This window comes from Triturus cristatus, chromosome 12, assembly GCF_964204655.1.
Source record: "Triturus cristatus chromosome 12, aTriCri1.1, whole genome shotgun sequence".
In the NCBI taxonomy this organism is placed as follows: domain Eukaryota; kingdom Metazoa; phylum Chordata; class Amphibia; order Caudata; family Salamandridae; genus Triturus; species Triturus cristatus.
Genome location: NC_140595.1, coordinates 137,208,685 through 137,224,973, shown reverse-complemented (window position 1 = coordinate 137,224,973; position 16,289 = coordinate 137,208,685). Strand labels below are relative to the sequence as shown.

At 44.3% G+C, this 16,289-nt stretch overlaps 1 protein-coding gene across 1 annotated transcript in view; it reads right to left on the bottom strand.

The window, feature by feature from the left end:
• Positions 1–427: 427 nt before the first annotated feature.
• MEX3A (mex-3 RNA binding family member A) overlaps positions 428–16,289 on the bottom strand; it is a 78,586-nt gene continuing 62,724 nt past the window's right edge. The window contains exon 2 of the mRNA XM_085638859.1: positions 428–1,884. Coding sequence (XP_085494985.1) covers positions 794–1,884 — 1,091 coding nt within the window. The 3' untranslated portion in view covers positions 428–793. The remainder of the gene's footprint in view (positions 1,885–16,289) is intronic.

Here is a 16,289-nt window from a genome sequence, read left to right as displayed (position 1 = left end):
TTAGCTGCTGCTGTTGTTGTTGTTTTTGTTGTTGAGGTAATAGTTGTGTCCTCCTGCTGCAGGTATCCCAGAGGTCGATTACTGAACTGCATTTATTATTACTATCCATGTTCAATTTATTTTGTTTGTCCAGTTTAAATCAAAGGTTGCATCTGCCAGCTGAAAGTGGGATTGAAGCGATAACTGCCCCCCCCCATCCAGCGCCTGAACCTGGGGCGGGCTAGATACTCGATGTACGGGGGTGGCAGGATCCTGGTGTTTAAAGCTACAACAAAATATATTGACCCGCTTCCAGGAGAAGCGCACACTATAAGGCAGGTGGGGGAATTCCAGTGGTCTATTGGTCAATACAGGCTATTTTGTAAATCGAAGGGGAAAAAAAAAAAAAAGGAAAAGGAAAAAAAAACAAGAATACGCACCCACTGGCTACCAATGACATCAGTTTATTTTGCCACAATCCAATGGTCTTGGGTAAGGGAGAGTCCAAAAGCGGCCCTAAAAAGTACTCGCACTTCAGAATGGACGCAGGTGAAGTGGGCTCCCAAAGTGTCTCTTGCCCCCAACCTTGTAACCCCCCCTCATTTGCCTCCGCCTCCGACAGAGGATGCTTTGCATTTTGCTCTGATTCCTAGGAGACAGACGGTCTAGGACTGGACAAGGCCAAATAAGTCTTAACAAATGAAATTGCTTTTAAAATATTTGTTTTTTCCCATCTTTTATGTCTCTTAAGACTGATTTTTAAAAAAAAGTTCTGAAGCGTATAAGGTCACCTTCTGGCAGAGTCCTCAATCTCTTAGGAAAATATTCGGATGGCCTGGGTTGCTGAGGCGTGGCACACAGGGCACTCTGGCTCATTGCGTTCACAGATTCGGACAGCGCACTCCATGCAGAACAGATTGTGGCCGCATGGCACCAAGGCAGCAGTGACCTCGCTTTCAAAACACACCATGCACTCACGGTTGTCAGACACAGAGGTGCGAGTAGCAGTGAGCTTGGCAAAGCCGGCTAAAGTCTCAGGTTGGGCTCTCCGTTGCACGGCAGGGATGTTGGACTCCTGGATGGAGAGGGTCCGATGAGAGTTAGTGTGGACTGCCCCCGTGCTGCCTGACCGTTGCTGCTTGGAGAATGGAACAGAGATGGGGTTGGTGTTTTCCTGTCCTCCCCACAACGGTGTCCCAGATTCAGAAACACTATAGTACACATCCTGTTTGTTGGAGCTATAGTTGGGAAAGAGGTATCCATAATTAAAATCATTCTGGTCGTTAAGCCTTGGCGTCTCGTAGACAGGATCTACGGTGCAGTCTCCGATGCAGCCTAGGCTGTTCTGCCGGAAGGTCGAAAGTGGTTTGCAGCCAGAGGCTGGCGTGTGCACACGCCATGACTCTGGGTACCGGTTCTCCATGCCAGAGTCTGGGCTGCTAGAGAGAAAGTCATTCTCATTATTGTACTCCAGGATTTTGCCTGTACGGACGGCGATGTGTGTCTCAATCTCCTCCCGTGCTCGTTCGACATTCCCTGGAGCTCCTGTGATCTCAAAGACTGGATCCCGATCTCTGCTGGGGGTGATGATGTACGTATTGGTCTGCTGCTGGATTCTCTTGATCGTTGCCCCCTTGGGGCCTACAACCAACCCAACCACTCTATAGGGAACACGGACACGGATCGTGACTTGACCTGGCAAGGTTGGAGCACTTCCAAAGGTTGTGCCTGCTTTGTTTCGGGAGGCACGGATCATGGAGAAATGCTCAGCCGCAGATATGATTTCCCTTCTTGCCATCGCCACATCTTCTCGCCGACCCGTAACCATGAACACTGGCTCTTCACCCCTCACCGGCGTCTTGATATAAGTATTGGTCTTTGCCCTTAGAGCTTTGATTTTGCAGCCTGAAGGATAAAAGAAAAGAAATAAGCTTTAACATTAGTGATCAAACAGAATTTACATATTAGATATAGATTCATGGCAGAAGACAATGTATATATCCAATTAAGTTCTTACATAAAATATCAAGCTATGCAAATCAGTGGGGAATTAACTTATTCTTGCTTACTTAACCAAAACATGTCAGTTTTTTCAATGTGTTCTTTACTTCAATCCAATCCCCCTGAACCTTGCCCCACCTAATTCTGAAACCCAAGGGCTTCTGAAATTTTTACTTTGACAATTTTACACGAACAATTTTCATTTGGAGCAATGTCAGAAAAACACCATAAACTAGCCACTTAAAAGAAAGCATGATCAGGATTTGATAAAAACCAAACTATTTAACAATAAGTGATCCAAAAAGCTAAGTTGCACCATAGCCGCCTTTTTGCGATTTCTTAAGAACTAAATAAACGGCATCACCATTACCAAATTCAGTGGTACTCATTTACGGACTTTAGCAGGACGGAAGCCTGACATGGCCTTCCAAGGATTTCAACCTGTGACTATGGGTCCAAAGACATAATCCGTGAGTCTTCAACTGAAATTTATGGTGGGCAATTCTGCATGGTCCTCAGGGAAGTGGAATTAGAAGACTTTGCAGTCAAGTTTTCCAGAAAATTATGAATTGGTTGCATTTGCCACATAATCCATTATCTGCTGCATAATCTACAGATTTTAACAAAAAAAAATAAAAAACAGATTAAAAAAGTGACGCATGTCGTTGCACAGTAGGCTATTCGGAAGGCTTGACTGGTCGCCTTTTAGTTAGTTGCACCTTTTTTGGGGGGGTTGTTAAACTGATACTAATACAGTGAAACATTTGCCCAGACAGTGTTACCGTGAAATAAAATTTAAAAAAAATATGGTAATTCTATCATAATACGTGCCGCATTACGCTGCATAGTTTGCCTTTTCTGATTGAATAATTTAGTCAACTGCGCTGCATAATTTTGACCTGCTCTGCTGCATAAGGTCGTTGAGTACATCAAATAATAACCTTATTTCTCAACCCGATTTTAGTAAATTAGCGCCAAGGAACCTCAAGACACTCCATGGCAGGCAGCCAAAAATAGTTTCCCCAAGCAAAAGTACACTGTGAGGCATGAAGGGTGTATCATTTTAAATTGTTTTGCTTAGGAAAAAATAAAAATAAAAAAAGAAGGACTGGACCCAATGCATCCTGGGAAACTTCCACAAGAGCTACTCAAATGCAACTCCTACTGAGACAGGGCTTGTTTCAATTGCACCCAACAGATCTGTTGGAAGACGAGGACAAACCCGCTGGTGTGGTAAAAACACAGAATACGCGTCTTATAAATGCCTCCCCAATGTGCTCTTGGTTCTAAGCGTAAGTAGCGTGATCAGGGAGGGTGAAGCACAAAAAGAAGAAAAGATCGCATTTCTTAATAAAGGATTTGCCAACAGTAAAACAAGCTTGCCAACACACTATACAAAAAAAAAAAAATTCATGTTGGCTGAGGTTTTTAACCCAAGTAATATTTCGCTTTTAAGACCTTCATTACGAGTGTCCCATTTTTTTGGATCCCTGAACAAACACCTACTCTGCTAAGGATTGCAACTAGAAGCGTTCAGAATTTATGGCAACCAACAAGTAATAAATTCAGTCAATTCAGTCAATTCTATAGCCCTGTATTAATTACTGAATGGCAAACTTGCCAAAATTTGACAGTGGGGCAAAAGGCCTTGTAAATGCATGTGGACTTTCAGTGCTTACGTCATAAGAAATCCATCCGTTATTCCAGATTTTAAAGGAAAACCTGGATCTGGAGATAAATCACACATATGGAACATTCTAAACCCTGTTGCATCGCATTTTATTCTTTGGAATAATTGTTGGATAATTCTTTGGGACACTCCTGTCCTAATCGTAGCCTAAATAGTCCGACCCTAAACTAGTGTCTTAAAACGGATTGGCCAGTTCAGTGAAAACATTTTATCCATTGTATTTGCTCTGCGTCATGCCTTTAAGTCTTCCTCAAGCTCCTTCACCATGCTCTGAGGCTATAATTTTTTTTTTATTTTTTTTTTACAAAGGTTCATGGAGAAAATAATCAAAATGCTTGCTTTTGACCGAAATAAGAAATGGGGGATAGAACCTTAGTACACATTTATTAAAAATAAAAAAGGTTGTACATTCTAGGGAAGCTTGATAAAGTGTTTTTCTTAATCAGGAGACCCATGGTGGAAAAGAGAATTTAAAGAGGGCAGTGATGCTTTGTGGTCCCATTGTGGGCACGATTCTGAGCCACACTAAAGTCCCTATGGTGAACGAGGAATAATGTAAAGCATGTAAACACAGAACAACAAATGAAGTTGCAAAACCATTGTTACTGGCGAGTAACTTTTTCCTTAGCAGAACCACCACGAGAGAAAACTTAATTATTTATTTAATTTTCACTCCTGGTCGTCTCTCGAAATCCACCCCACCCGGTCCCACTGCCTCTCCGCTCATACCTGCACGGGCCGCGGCTGCCACCTTCAGATGCAAAGGGGGAGCTTGCTCACAAGCACCATGGAAGACAATACATTTGTATACCACTTGCACTTCTGATGTGGTTTGCTTTTTGTACTCAGATTTACGATTTCTGCTGGGACTCCAGGCTACCCAAATGGTCTGAACCACCAGGGGCTCTGCATGGAAAGAACCTGTCCATTCAACATCAGTGCAGCACAGCTACTGTGGGACTGACAAGGCATGGGCTCAGGCACTTGGCTGGCTGTGAGAGGTGCATTTCAAGTAAGAATTCACATAAGAGTTTAGCCAAGCGGTTGTGAAGCAGAAGGTATTCATCTGGCTTGGGGGGGAGGGGGCACATTACAGTAACCAGCCTTTTTAAACCGCAGCCTCATCTCTCCTAAAAACATGAAGCCAAGAGAAACTACCAGTGCAGAACTGGCGAGAGTGACCGACACAGCTGCAGAAAAATGTGTTTTGGCTGAAACAATGTTATTCAACTGGATTTCAATGTATTCTTTGGGATAAAGAGTTCTGAGAAATAAAAGGGCAATATATTTTTCCTGTCAGAAAATAAAGCGTGTGTAATTAAACTACCAGGGGGGGATTGTAAGGCTATGCTTATGCAAACCTGCTGTCATGCGGGGAAGGTGAGCCTGCCAGCAGCTTCAATGCAAAGGAATGGATGCATAAAATGTAGGAAGGGCTGGGACGGATGAGTTAGTAAGGGTCTGTTCCCTCTGGGTGGAAAGTTCATGAGTCGATGGTAAAGGGCCTTGAAGGCTCTTGACTGCAGACACTTGCAGGGGAAGGCACATTTTATGTTGTAGCGTATGTGAAATGCCTTTTTTTGCTTTGGAGTGAACTTTCACTTTTCGTGTATTTGTATTTAATATTAAAGAAGTCTTTTGTATTAGATACCTTTTGCCATATGCATTTTTCCTCAAAGTCTAGGATTTGGATGCAAGGAACATACATTAGATGGGACTTTGCTCACAGCACTATTTTTGCCACTGCTTCTTCCGCATAACGATGTTGATGCACTTGTCACATAATTATCATCTTTTGCATAATTTGCAGTTTTTAACCCAAAACAATTGTGTCTAGCTCAAATGGATCAAAAGCTATATGTGTTGCTGCACAGTAGCATCGTTTTTGTAGAGCAGACAGTTCAACTTTCAGCGGATGTATTTATGTTTTAAACCAATAGGTTTTAAAACTGGGGCTGAAGCACCCCTGGTTGGGGGGGGGGGGGGGGGTGGGTGTGACCTCGGCTGAAGGGTGACGCGCTTCCATGAAATTGAATAAGCACTCTCCTTGTACCAAAACGAGCATGGTCCAGAAAACAAGCACAACTTCCGGTAGAAAAAAAAACCTACAACAAGGTTTACCCGCACAATAATGTGGGTGGGTGTATTTGGGTCATTGTGTTGGTTAGCACGGTTTAAGACATATTTAGAGAGGCATTGTTGGTTGTAATGAGGAAAACGTCTACGGCAAGAGCGGAGCACTGTTCTTGAGCAAAGGAGCATTGCCGGGGCTTGAGGAAGAAGAGAAGGGAGAAGAAAGGGCAAAAAGGGAAAGCTGCAGGAGCCTTGAGGGATGGTGAACTTCAAGAGACTTAAGGAGCAGGGCCTCTGCAGGAGTTAGTGTAGATGAGGTGATAAATTCTGGAGGGGAGTGCATGGAGGGGTTGGGAGGAACATCAGTCAGGAGAAATAGTTCCTAATTTATTCATGAAGGGAGTTCTCTGCAGGATCATGAACTGAGGGAGCACTAAGGGAACTTGGGGCAGAGAAATTTGCAGAAGACCAGATGGAGTAAGTGCTGTAGGATCCTCAGTCTTGAATCTCAACGTCTGGCGGGATGGAGAAGTTTTGAAGGGTGATTCCCTTTGAATCAATGGTGGGAAAACATTTTTTCCAATCGAGGAAGGTTATCCGACCGTGTGATCCCATTGAGGTACATGAGAGATTTCGCTCATTTGAAAGGCAAAAATAAGCCCATGCTGGGTGGCACTCTCAAGAGAAGGGTGAGGTGAGTGGTAGGACAGGGAGAGAGAGAGTGTGCTGCAAGAGATTGGAGGGTTAGCCTTGTGGCAATAAGGAGGGGGGGGGGGGGTAAAAGCTGCCAGACTTAGTGGGTGGTGGGGGAGGAGGAGGGGCGGTAGGCAGGAGACTTTGCGGGCCTGGCAGAAACAATGCAGAAGTCAGCAGAGACATCTTAAGGATTTTGGAGGCCCTGGGCCAAACGTATTTTTGGGCCCCCTGTTGGGAACAGTTTTGAATTCCTGATTCAATTTCTGCTCGTTCAGTCAGCCTTTGGCCAGATCACTAACTGGCACATTCGTCCAAATTCTAAATGTCTTTACATCAAATATTCAGGGATAGTGCTGTGTGTTTTCAACATTGTAACACAACAGTAGCTCACTAATTCTGCTGCAAATAATCTCTGTGACACCCTCCCACTTCTCATATGTGAGGTCCTGTTTTGACCTAAAAGAAAGTTTTTTGTATGGATGTTGCATGAAACAAACATTTCTCTGCAAAATATCTGTAATAGTCTCTCAGATATCGCCCACAATAAAAATAAATTAAAGGAAACATGGTATTTAAAATAAATTGTTTAAGAATTAGTACACGTCATAAGGGCAAGACTCTCTGCAGAACAGAGCTGGCTCTGTCTGGGGGCCCCCTGAAGACTGGGGCCCTGGGCTATAGCCCACTTTGCCCATGGCTTAAAACTTCTCTGGAAGTCATCAGAGAGAAAGGGCTGCGGGAACCTGGAGTGAGCTGGAAAGCAGAGTCCAATCCTTTACCCCTTACACCCCAGAACAATTTCCACCATGCAGTTGAATAAGCCCCCCTCCCCTTTGCAGGCCACCTTTGCTCCGTAAAACATAATCACTTCACACACATCAACTTGGTGTATGTGTGGGCAGGGGAGGGAGGGATGATGCGAAAATAGTTTCTTCTGGGGTGCTAGGCGTTATAAAGTTTGAAGACCACTATATTAAACTGACATCAATCAGGTGAAACATTCCCCCCCATCTAGTGTAAAAACGTGTTAATAATGCATCAAAACATGTTGCATTAGCCCACATAATTTGACTTTACGCGATGCACAATAAACTTGCTACTTAATTTGGTGCTCCCTGCTACAACACCCCAGTAGCCTGATCAATACTCGGAAATGGGGAGAATATTGTACACACGTGGAGGAAAAATTCCTGGAGTTGCCCCCTTTCTTTCAACTGATTCCATTGTTGGGAACCACATCAACTGGCCAACCTTGGCGGCCAACCCCCCCTGGCAGGTTGATTATATGGCTGGCCACTGACCAGCCCCTTTCTGCAAACCCCACTGCACATGACCAAAGGCCGTGTTCAGTGAAGGGTTGGACATTAACCATTATAAAAAATATAGTAACCGGAAAACGCAGTTGAAAACTGAATTATTATTCTAGCTGAACTCCAATATGCCAAAAAAACATGGTGTTCATGTTCTGCTATTGCCTATAGCTTTACCAGCCAGTTGCGTTCCAGTCGGTCAACGTGGAATTAAGTCTTAAATTGAAATTGGTTACAGTTGTTCAAATGCGTCACGATTTGGAAACACAGATATGAGGTTTCACAGCCCACCCCACCGCTTTTGCGGCTCTTTTGTACATAGGTCAAATGGTTGGTTTAGAAGGTCGGGGATTGTTCTACAGCCCATCCAGGGTGGATGGGCTACAGATAAGCTGAGCAGTGGGTTAGAACATCTTCAGAACTCTTCAGCACGTGGAGATCAGAAAAGGAAAAAGTACAGAACGCCAACAGATTAAATACAAATAAATTAGGCAAGGGAGCAGATCGCATTGAACTTGTCAGAACAGCAGCGTGCATACGAACAAGAACTAGGCCTTCTAAATGCATTTTCAATACTGACTGGTAGCAGTCGGCATATTTCACACATTGCACTTGTGCGAATCACCAGACTGCAGTGGTGCAGGTGTGATTTTGCAAGGATTTGCAGCTACTGGACAGAGCAAAAAAAATGCTGGTTTCGGGGAGAATGCATAATTTTTACACTGGCCAGACTGTGCAAACGTCCGTGCAAAATTAACCAGCGCCTGCCCCGCCCACGTATTCGTGATATGTTGGTGCAAACAGGCGTGAAATCGTGGGAGCTCCGTCACGCCTCCTACCGGGGCTAGCAAAGAGGCTGTCAGCGGCAGGGACTTGCCAGCGCTCTGGCTCTCGCGAGCCTCCCTTCCCAGCGGAGCGCGCGCTCTCCAGGGACGGCGGGCAGAGCATCGTCACTTCCGGTTTCGGTCGATGACTCGGGCCTGCAAGTCCGAGAAAACCCAGCACTCTTCAAATCAATTAGTGTATTTATGCCACTCGCAGTTCGTTTATTCAGAAGATATGACAATTAAACTAAACTCAAACTCGGAAGCAGGCAGCAAAAATAGGAACAGTCCAGGCTGGGATGTGGCTTTTGAAACCTTTCCTCCAGAGCCCTCGAAAAGAGGCAACAGTGTCGCATTCACAGTAAACGGAAGAGAGGGATATTAGTCTGAAGAGTGTCTCTCTAGTATTAAACAATTTTTTCAAAGCGCCTCTTTGTTGCAAAGAATAAAGGAATTCCTAAAATTCCTGCACATGGCTCAAGGGCTGAGTAAATACATTAAAAAAAAAAAAAAACTAACACCTTCACACAATTCCCAAATAAATGGAAATAGGAAAACAAACAAGTTGGGAAGTAAAAAAAAAATTGAAAAAAAGAACAGTATTCTGTTTAATCTCTAATGTGACAGATCAGTATAAGAGAAGTGACAAGGGAGGAGAAAGCAAGACAGAAGAAATGCATAATCGGCTAATAGTGTTGTTTGGGCATGGCAGGGGAGACTAGGAAAAAAAGAGGACGCATTTGAATTTAAAAAAAATCAAAAAAGAAAAAAAAAGGAAAAAAATTACTGTGCTGCACAGCGAAAGCATGTAGGGCTTACAATGTTTATTTAGCACACGGCAAAATGACCTCGATTGAGTTAACAAATTGCCCCCCAAAAATAATGATCTACAAGCGTTTTCCCGACACAATAACATCGCACTGAGTGTTCATTCATTAGCTTTCCTCGACATGATGCATACGTGCACGTTTGTTTTTGTATTTTGAGAAAGGCCTATTCAAAGGAAGAGCAATGGATTTTTTTTCTCTCCTTGTTTTCATGTGAGGATTGCTCACATCCGACAGATTGCCGGCTTGCAGCGTGAGGTCATCGTCTGTTATTGCTTGTGAGCAACGGATTTGAAAAATCAAAAAAAATATGAAGGCATCAGCAGAAAGAAGAAACGTTCCATTCCTAGACGGAAACCCCCTTTTTCATATCCAACTACACAAGAGTGTCGGCTCCTTCGGGATATACTTTTGATGGACATCTCAAAGAAAGAACCCGTCTCACAAGCTCTGAAACTGAAAGGCAACATTTCGCAGGACCGGAAGTCGCACATGGTTCAGCAGTAAGGCATACGCGGTGAAGAACAAACCTATTGTCTTTATCAAGGTGTTTTTTAATCCACAAGTAACACGCAGACGTTATTAATCACGATGGTGCTTTCGGGAGCCAAGTGGACACCTGAAAGAATTCTCGTTGACATAACTCGAGATGTGTTGTGCCTCCGCGCCTTTGCAATAAGAGTTGTTAGTTGGAGGGAGTTGCTTTTAAAACCATGTATGCGGAGGTGAAAAACAGTGCTTTCCATGACATTTCATGGATCACTAAACGCACCTCACCTATTATCACTTAAAATAATATAAAAACATTAGATTGTCATATCTAGACAGGGTAGAATCACATTGTTTATCAATAACTATACAGGAGGTAGGTTCTATCCAGTTACCTCTCTACTCCCCCATATGGTATTGATTTTGAGGTGAAAAACAGCCAGTACAATAAAATATATGTTCACATCATATGCTGAGGTAAATCGGAATATGGGCTTTGAAGTAAGGTAAAGGTAAGCTGGAAGCCCAAGCAACTTTGACCCAAGACAGGTAGGGATGAGCGGTAATGACGTAGAAAATAGATAGGAGGGACCAATGGTTGAGGGAGCGTTAATTAAAAAAGCAAATGACGGGGTGCTAGGTTTTTAGAGCTAGCTAGAGACACACTCATGTACTAAAAAAAAAATAAGAATACTAATACATACAAGGAGGGGCTTTGGGTCCGTCAGCACTCTGCATCCATTGGTCTGTTCACCTGTCCTGGTCACAATTTGGTTCTACCACCCACGGCAAAAAGAAGTGACCATGGTCAGGTACTGCAGCCATTGGTTCGCTTGCACTAGGAGCAATGGCATTTGACCTTTTTACATTGCGTGTATCCACCTAAAAAGTAGTGCGTCTCATTGCCGGGACGAGTAAACCAATACTCCACTTGGCTGATGATTTTTTTCCCTTCCCATTTTGTCTGCTTTTTAATTTGCTAGTCACCTGTGGGTGCTTTAACTAGCATTTCACATTACAGTACTTCAAAGCCAACAAAATATTTACTTTATGCCAGTAAAGATCCTAGTATTCGATGATGTTCTTTACAAATAAAAAGGGTTCTATACCTGTTCGAAGATTTTCTAACTTCAGGGAACCACCCACACAATTCTATTAAAATGATGTGCCATTTTTGCGCTAACATTTTTACAACAAGCATATGGCTACCATGTTTGGTCGATTAATTTTTTTGCATTTTATTTCTGGGGCATGGCCGATATAGAATATTTGATCTGCAGTTAAGAATCACATACACCTTTTTTTTTTTTTTTTTTGCAAAGGTGAAAAGAAGGCATGCTTATTTTAGGTCTTATTCCATCATCTATCTGTGCAACTTTTCTGCAACTTAAAAGAGGAAGAAAACATTACTGCTCTCCCCACCACTGTACACTGTTAGGCAAAAGTCACTGGCTTAGATCCAGGCAGAGCAAACACACCCAATTTTCGTACTCAAAACGTGGAAATAATTATGGATGCCTTATTACTGTCTTCACCATAAAAGTAGGCTGGTTAGCTCATCACCAATACCTTTCTTTTGGCAGGCCCATGGTATGGCTTGAGGGTAACCATCCTTTGGGACATGACAAATTTGCTCTTCGTTGGTTCTTACCTATAACTGAAACAACAAACTAAAAGCAAGCACTGGCAAAGCCAAGAGGTCTGGCATGCCTTTCCAGTTATAAGCCAAAGCTTCCGGGAGTACTGAATTCGTTTTTCAGCAGTAGTCTGGCCAGAGGAGAACGACAGCTCTGTCACGCTGAATCTCATCCGCAGCTGGAAACAGTTTCTATCATAGGCTTACCTTTCCGACTCCACAATATGCAGGAGACTTAGTGGAATAATTTTATACACCTCCACGTCCTCACACAGAGACCAACGTCCTAGTACCATTGACTCCATCAACCTTTCTCACAGGTTCCCCTGTTCCTCCGTCTCCAAAGGCATGCAGGCAAAGATCCGACCAACTGAGCTTCGGAAGACACTACCAGCAGCCACATCTCCAGGCCCCACAATTGCCAATTTAACTCCTGGTTGTTCTACACACCCATATTGAGAGAAAAAAAAAAAGTTGTGTGCCCTTTGTAAAAGTTTCCCAACAAACCAAGCTCAGTCAACCACCACCTGGGCTCCAGCAACCTTTCACCGATCAGCCGGACTATCATTTTTGAAACTCAAAGGGGGGGGGGGGGGGGGGACACATTTTGTTATCTATACGAACTATGGCGGCCTGTCATATATAAATATAGTCGGAGCAAATAGCGGAATAACACAATTAGAGTCCTTGAGAATGTCCTGTTTAGGTCTTTTGAATCAACTGTGGGCCAAAAAATGGCAACACCTATTGGAAGCTTTCCTACCACTTAATTACAAACTCTGGATTTCTACTGTGGTTAAACTCAATTTGGGATAAATTACTCCTTCCCTGTAAATAATGTGGCTACTCCTCCATCCTTATTTAGATATAACTGTGTGTGGACTTCCTTTAAGATACAAGATCTAAAGGTCGAAGAAGTCAAACACCCTAATGAGCCTTCAATATTTGATCCATCTATTAATTTACTAATCTTGGTTTATAAGAGACGTCGTGTATTATTAAAATTAATAATTACTTTGAAATAAACTAATCTAAGAAACGAGTTGTATGTATCATTATCTCTGATATTATATACTGGGTAGTTCTGGTTTGGAATGTGTTTCCATAGGAAATGATTTTTTTAGTTTGCTTATTTATATATTTGGCGCAGTTTGAAAACTTCACAAAACTTACCCCAAAATTTGGGGGATCCGTCACGCTGGGCAGAGAAAAAGAGGAGTGGTCAAAAAACATGATTTTGCCCTTCATTTTTCCCTAGAACTTTGGACACAGCTACAGGCCAAACTGCTGAACGGATTTACTAAATTTGGCAAAAAACTAACTATTGGTCCAAAATGTGCCTTTTGTTATTTGGTGTAAATTCGTTCAGTAGTGTTTGAGCACTTAAGGGTCAGAAACGTTGAACATTGCACACTGCTGAGGATCCGTGAGATCAACAGATCTCATGGAGAGATCTGATTGGCTGCCACACCAACAATGTGGTGGCAGCCATTTTAGGATTGGGACTCAGTCTGGGGGTGCATTTTCTATTTAGAGAGAGAAGGGCACATGCCCCCCCCCCTTCCCAAGCCTCTTAGAGGCCCCAGGGATCCCATCCCCCAGGGCTGATATTTTAATGAATGGGAGGAGGCACGTCCCCCCCCACCCCAAGCTTTTCAGGGGCCCCGGGGACTACTTCGCCTGTGGCTGAGATTTAAATGAAGGGGAGGAGGATCTTGTGCCCCCCTTGTGCCTGAAAAGGCCTTGGGGACTCCATCCCCCTGGGCCAACACAGTTACTATATGCCAGGGGCCCACTGTAGTTTTCCTGACCGCACCAGCATGGGCAGGGACACATACGTCTACATCCTTCCGGCAGGAGCATTTTTAAATCTCCAGCAGGGTGGTATCAAACATGTCTTCCCTGCCTGCAGCAGCGCAAGCAGGGAAAACATATTTGCTCCCGACAGGAGCTACAAAAATGTTCCTGCTGGGTGGGAGCAGACTTCAGTTTCCCTGCCCATACTCCTGCGGGTAGGGAAACAGATATTGCTCCCACTGAGGGAGCAAGCATAAGCAGCTGCTTCCTCCGGGCTGGAGAAATACTTGCTCCCGCAACAAGCAGGGAGCCAGCTGGGGCCCTGAGGCTGCCACCCACAGTTGCTGTGTTGGTGCCCCTTGTGGGCACCAGGGCACCCACCAATAATTAAAACGGGCCACAAGGAGATAGTATCCCCGGGGCCAGAACAGGCCAAGGCTGGACACACACCTCCCTCCTTTTTAGGTCTCACCTGAGCCAGCGCATGCGCTGCTCTGTGAGACATTTAGTTAGTGGATTTTTAAAGTGCTACCAGAGGCTTTTCCTGGCCTCAAGCTTGCGTTCACGAGCGTGTGCACGCGCGTAGCTGCCATGTGGCTTTCATGGCTCATTAAGCCTTGCTCTCCTAAGCGCCTCGCTCTGCCCCTCCCCCACCACAGAGCGCATCCCTGCCATCACTTTCATGGCCGCGCACAGGCCCTTCTTTTCATCACGCTTCAATGTGGCATTTTGCAGAGGCAAGTGATATAACAAACAATATAGAGACGGAAAATTAATTAAACAACTTTTTGAAGTTTTATAAACTCACACGTTAGGCTTGTGCGTAGCGCTGCTCTGCACTGCACATGCGCAAAACACGTTCCTTGCACAGATCACCACACGACTTTTTTTGTAATTGTCCCGTCAGTTGTGGCGGCTCACACTACATGTTTATCTGCATAGCGATCACGCAGCACACTACCATAGAGCGACTGCTTCCTGTGTGTATATGCTGATGATGGCTCCCGCACCCTCTCATTGGAGGTTTGAACCCCAGCGTTCTAACTACTTCTGGGACACACGTGCCATTAGCGCCCTGGTAACCCCATCCCCCTCTCGTTCACTCTCTCTCTTTCCCTCCATAACAAATCTTCTTTTCTCATTCGCTCTCTCTCTGTCTTGCGCTCTCTCTCTCCATTTCTCCCCCTTCCATTCTACTGCCGATGTTCTCAACTTTCTATCTCCCACTCTGCCTCGGCCCGTTGCCCTCACCTCTCTAAGCCTTAGCCTCTTTCTTCTCTCCTTCTCCCTTTTTTACTTCCACCTGGTTGCTCCCTCTTCTTTCCTGTATTTACTCTCTGCCGGTCGTGCATTTTCTACCCATCTCAACCTTTCTTTTACCATTTCTTTATCTCATACTATCTTTATGCTTCCTGCTCCTCTTTCCCTCTGTCTTCTCTCCATCTTGCCTCTTCCACCTCCTTCCCTGTCCTCAATTCAAAATGTCTTTCTCTGCCCCCATGTCTGCCGTGCCTGACAAAGGAGCCTATCATCGTCAAAACCTTTGGGCCTCTTAAGTACACTATTTAATATAATTATAATAACCCTGCGGAGATACATCGCTGTATTGTAAACAAGCATTGGCATAGCCAATACCTCTCGCCTTTGGGACCTTATAAGTATTTAATTCTGCAGAACAATATCCTTGGTGCAACATCAACTGTTGCATGGCTAAACACTTATAATGTCTCAAAGGCAAGACCTATTGGCTATGCCAATGCTTGTTTTTAATGCCATGTGGCCCCAGGTCCTAATACAGCTTTGGGGGGGGAGGGGGGTTGAGCAGCGGGAGCATTTTTAAATCTCTGGTGGCTTTCAGCCCCGGAGAATGGGGTCCCCGGGCGTAGAAAGGCTAGGGGTGGGGGGGCATGCTTGGCCCCCTTTCTTTTTATGGCTTTTGTTTGGGGGGGGGGGTACAGCTCTTTCCCCTTTCTTTATGGCATTCAGCTCAAGGGGTCACACACCCCCTCTCCTATATTTAAGTAATGCCCCCATGGGATGGGTTCCACCAGGGTCGAGGTCCCCATGGTCCCTTGCAGCTTGGGGAGGTATGCAGCCTTTCCCCCTTTACAAAAATCTTTTGGTCCCAAAGGATGGTGACCACGGGCCCAAAGTGGTTCAGGAAGGGTGTCCACATGACCTCTCCCTTAAAGAAAAGAAAAAAAGGGGTTCGGGGGAAGCTGTTCCCAGAGCCCTAAGTGACTTGAGAGGATGGCTGCACTAATGGGATAGAGATGCAGGGCCTGGTCACAGGCCAACCCCACGGCATGGTCGGCTGAAGGCCGTGCACAGCCTGGGGATGGCTGTCTGCAGGGGTTGGAGGCAGGACCTAGGTGTAGACCATGCCCTGTGGCCAACCCCTCACTGAGAGAATTGTACTTTTTGTTAAATTAAAAAAAAAAAAAAAAAATCTAGAAATTCAATGGCAAGAAAAACAAAGGATAAAGTAACGTTATAGTTAGGTGACAACTTAACCTTTTAAATAAACAAAACTACTGAAATGGACCAGTTATAGTCTCACCTCTCGTGAGAGTTATAGTTACCATAGATAACTAGAACTGGGGAGTTTCAGTGGTTTTGTAAGTTTAAAAAGTTATGTTGTCACTGAAATTCTGAAACGGTCACCCAACTATAACGTTAATATAGCCTTTGGTTTCTATAGTGAAAAGAAAAAAAATATATATATTATATATGTATTATATACACATATATACACATATGCAGGTAGACCATACTGTGGATTTCCATAATGTAAGATCAGACAGCCCTTGTACGCTGCTCTCCTTTCCCTATGTGCTTTGTTCTTCTACAAAGAGCGGATCAATAGTGAAGAAATATCTCTACCGGAGCGTCTACCCGAAGTCCTAGGTTAGCATTCTGCCTGCAGTGAGTACAGCACAAACCGAGCTGTTTTCACGGTGTGCAAGT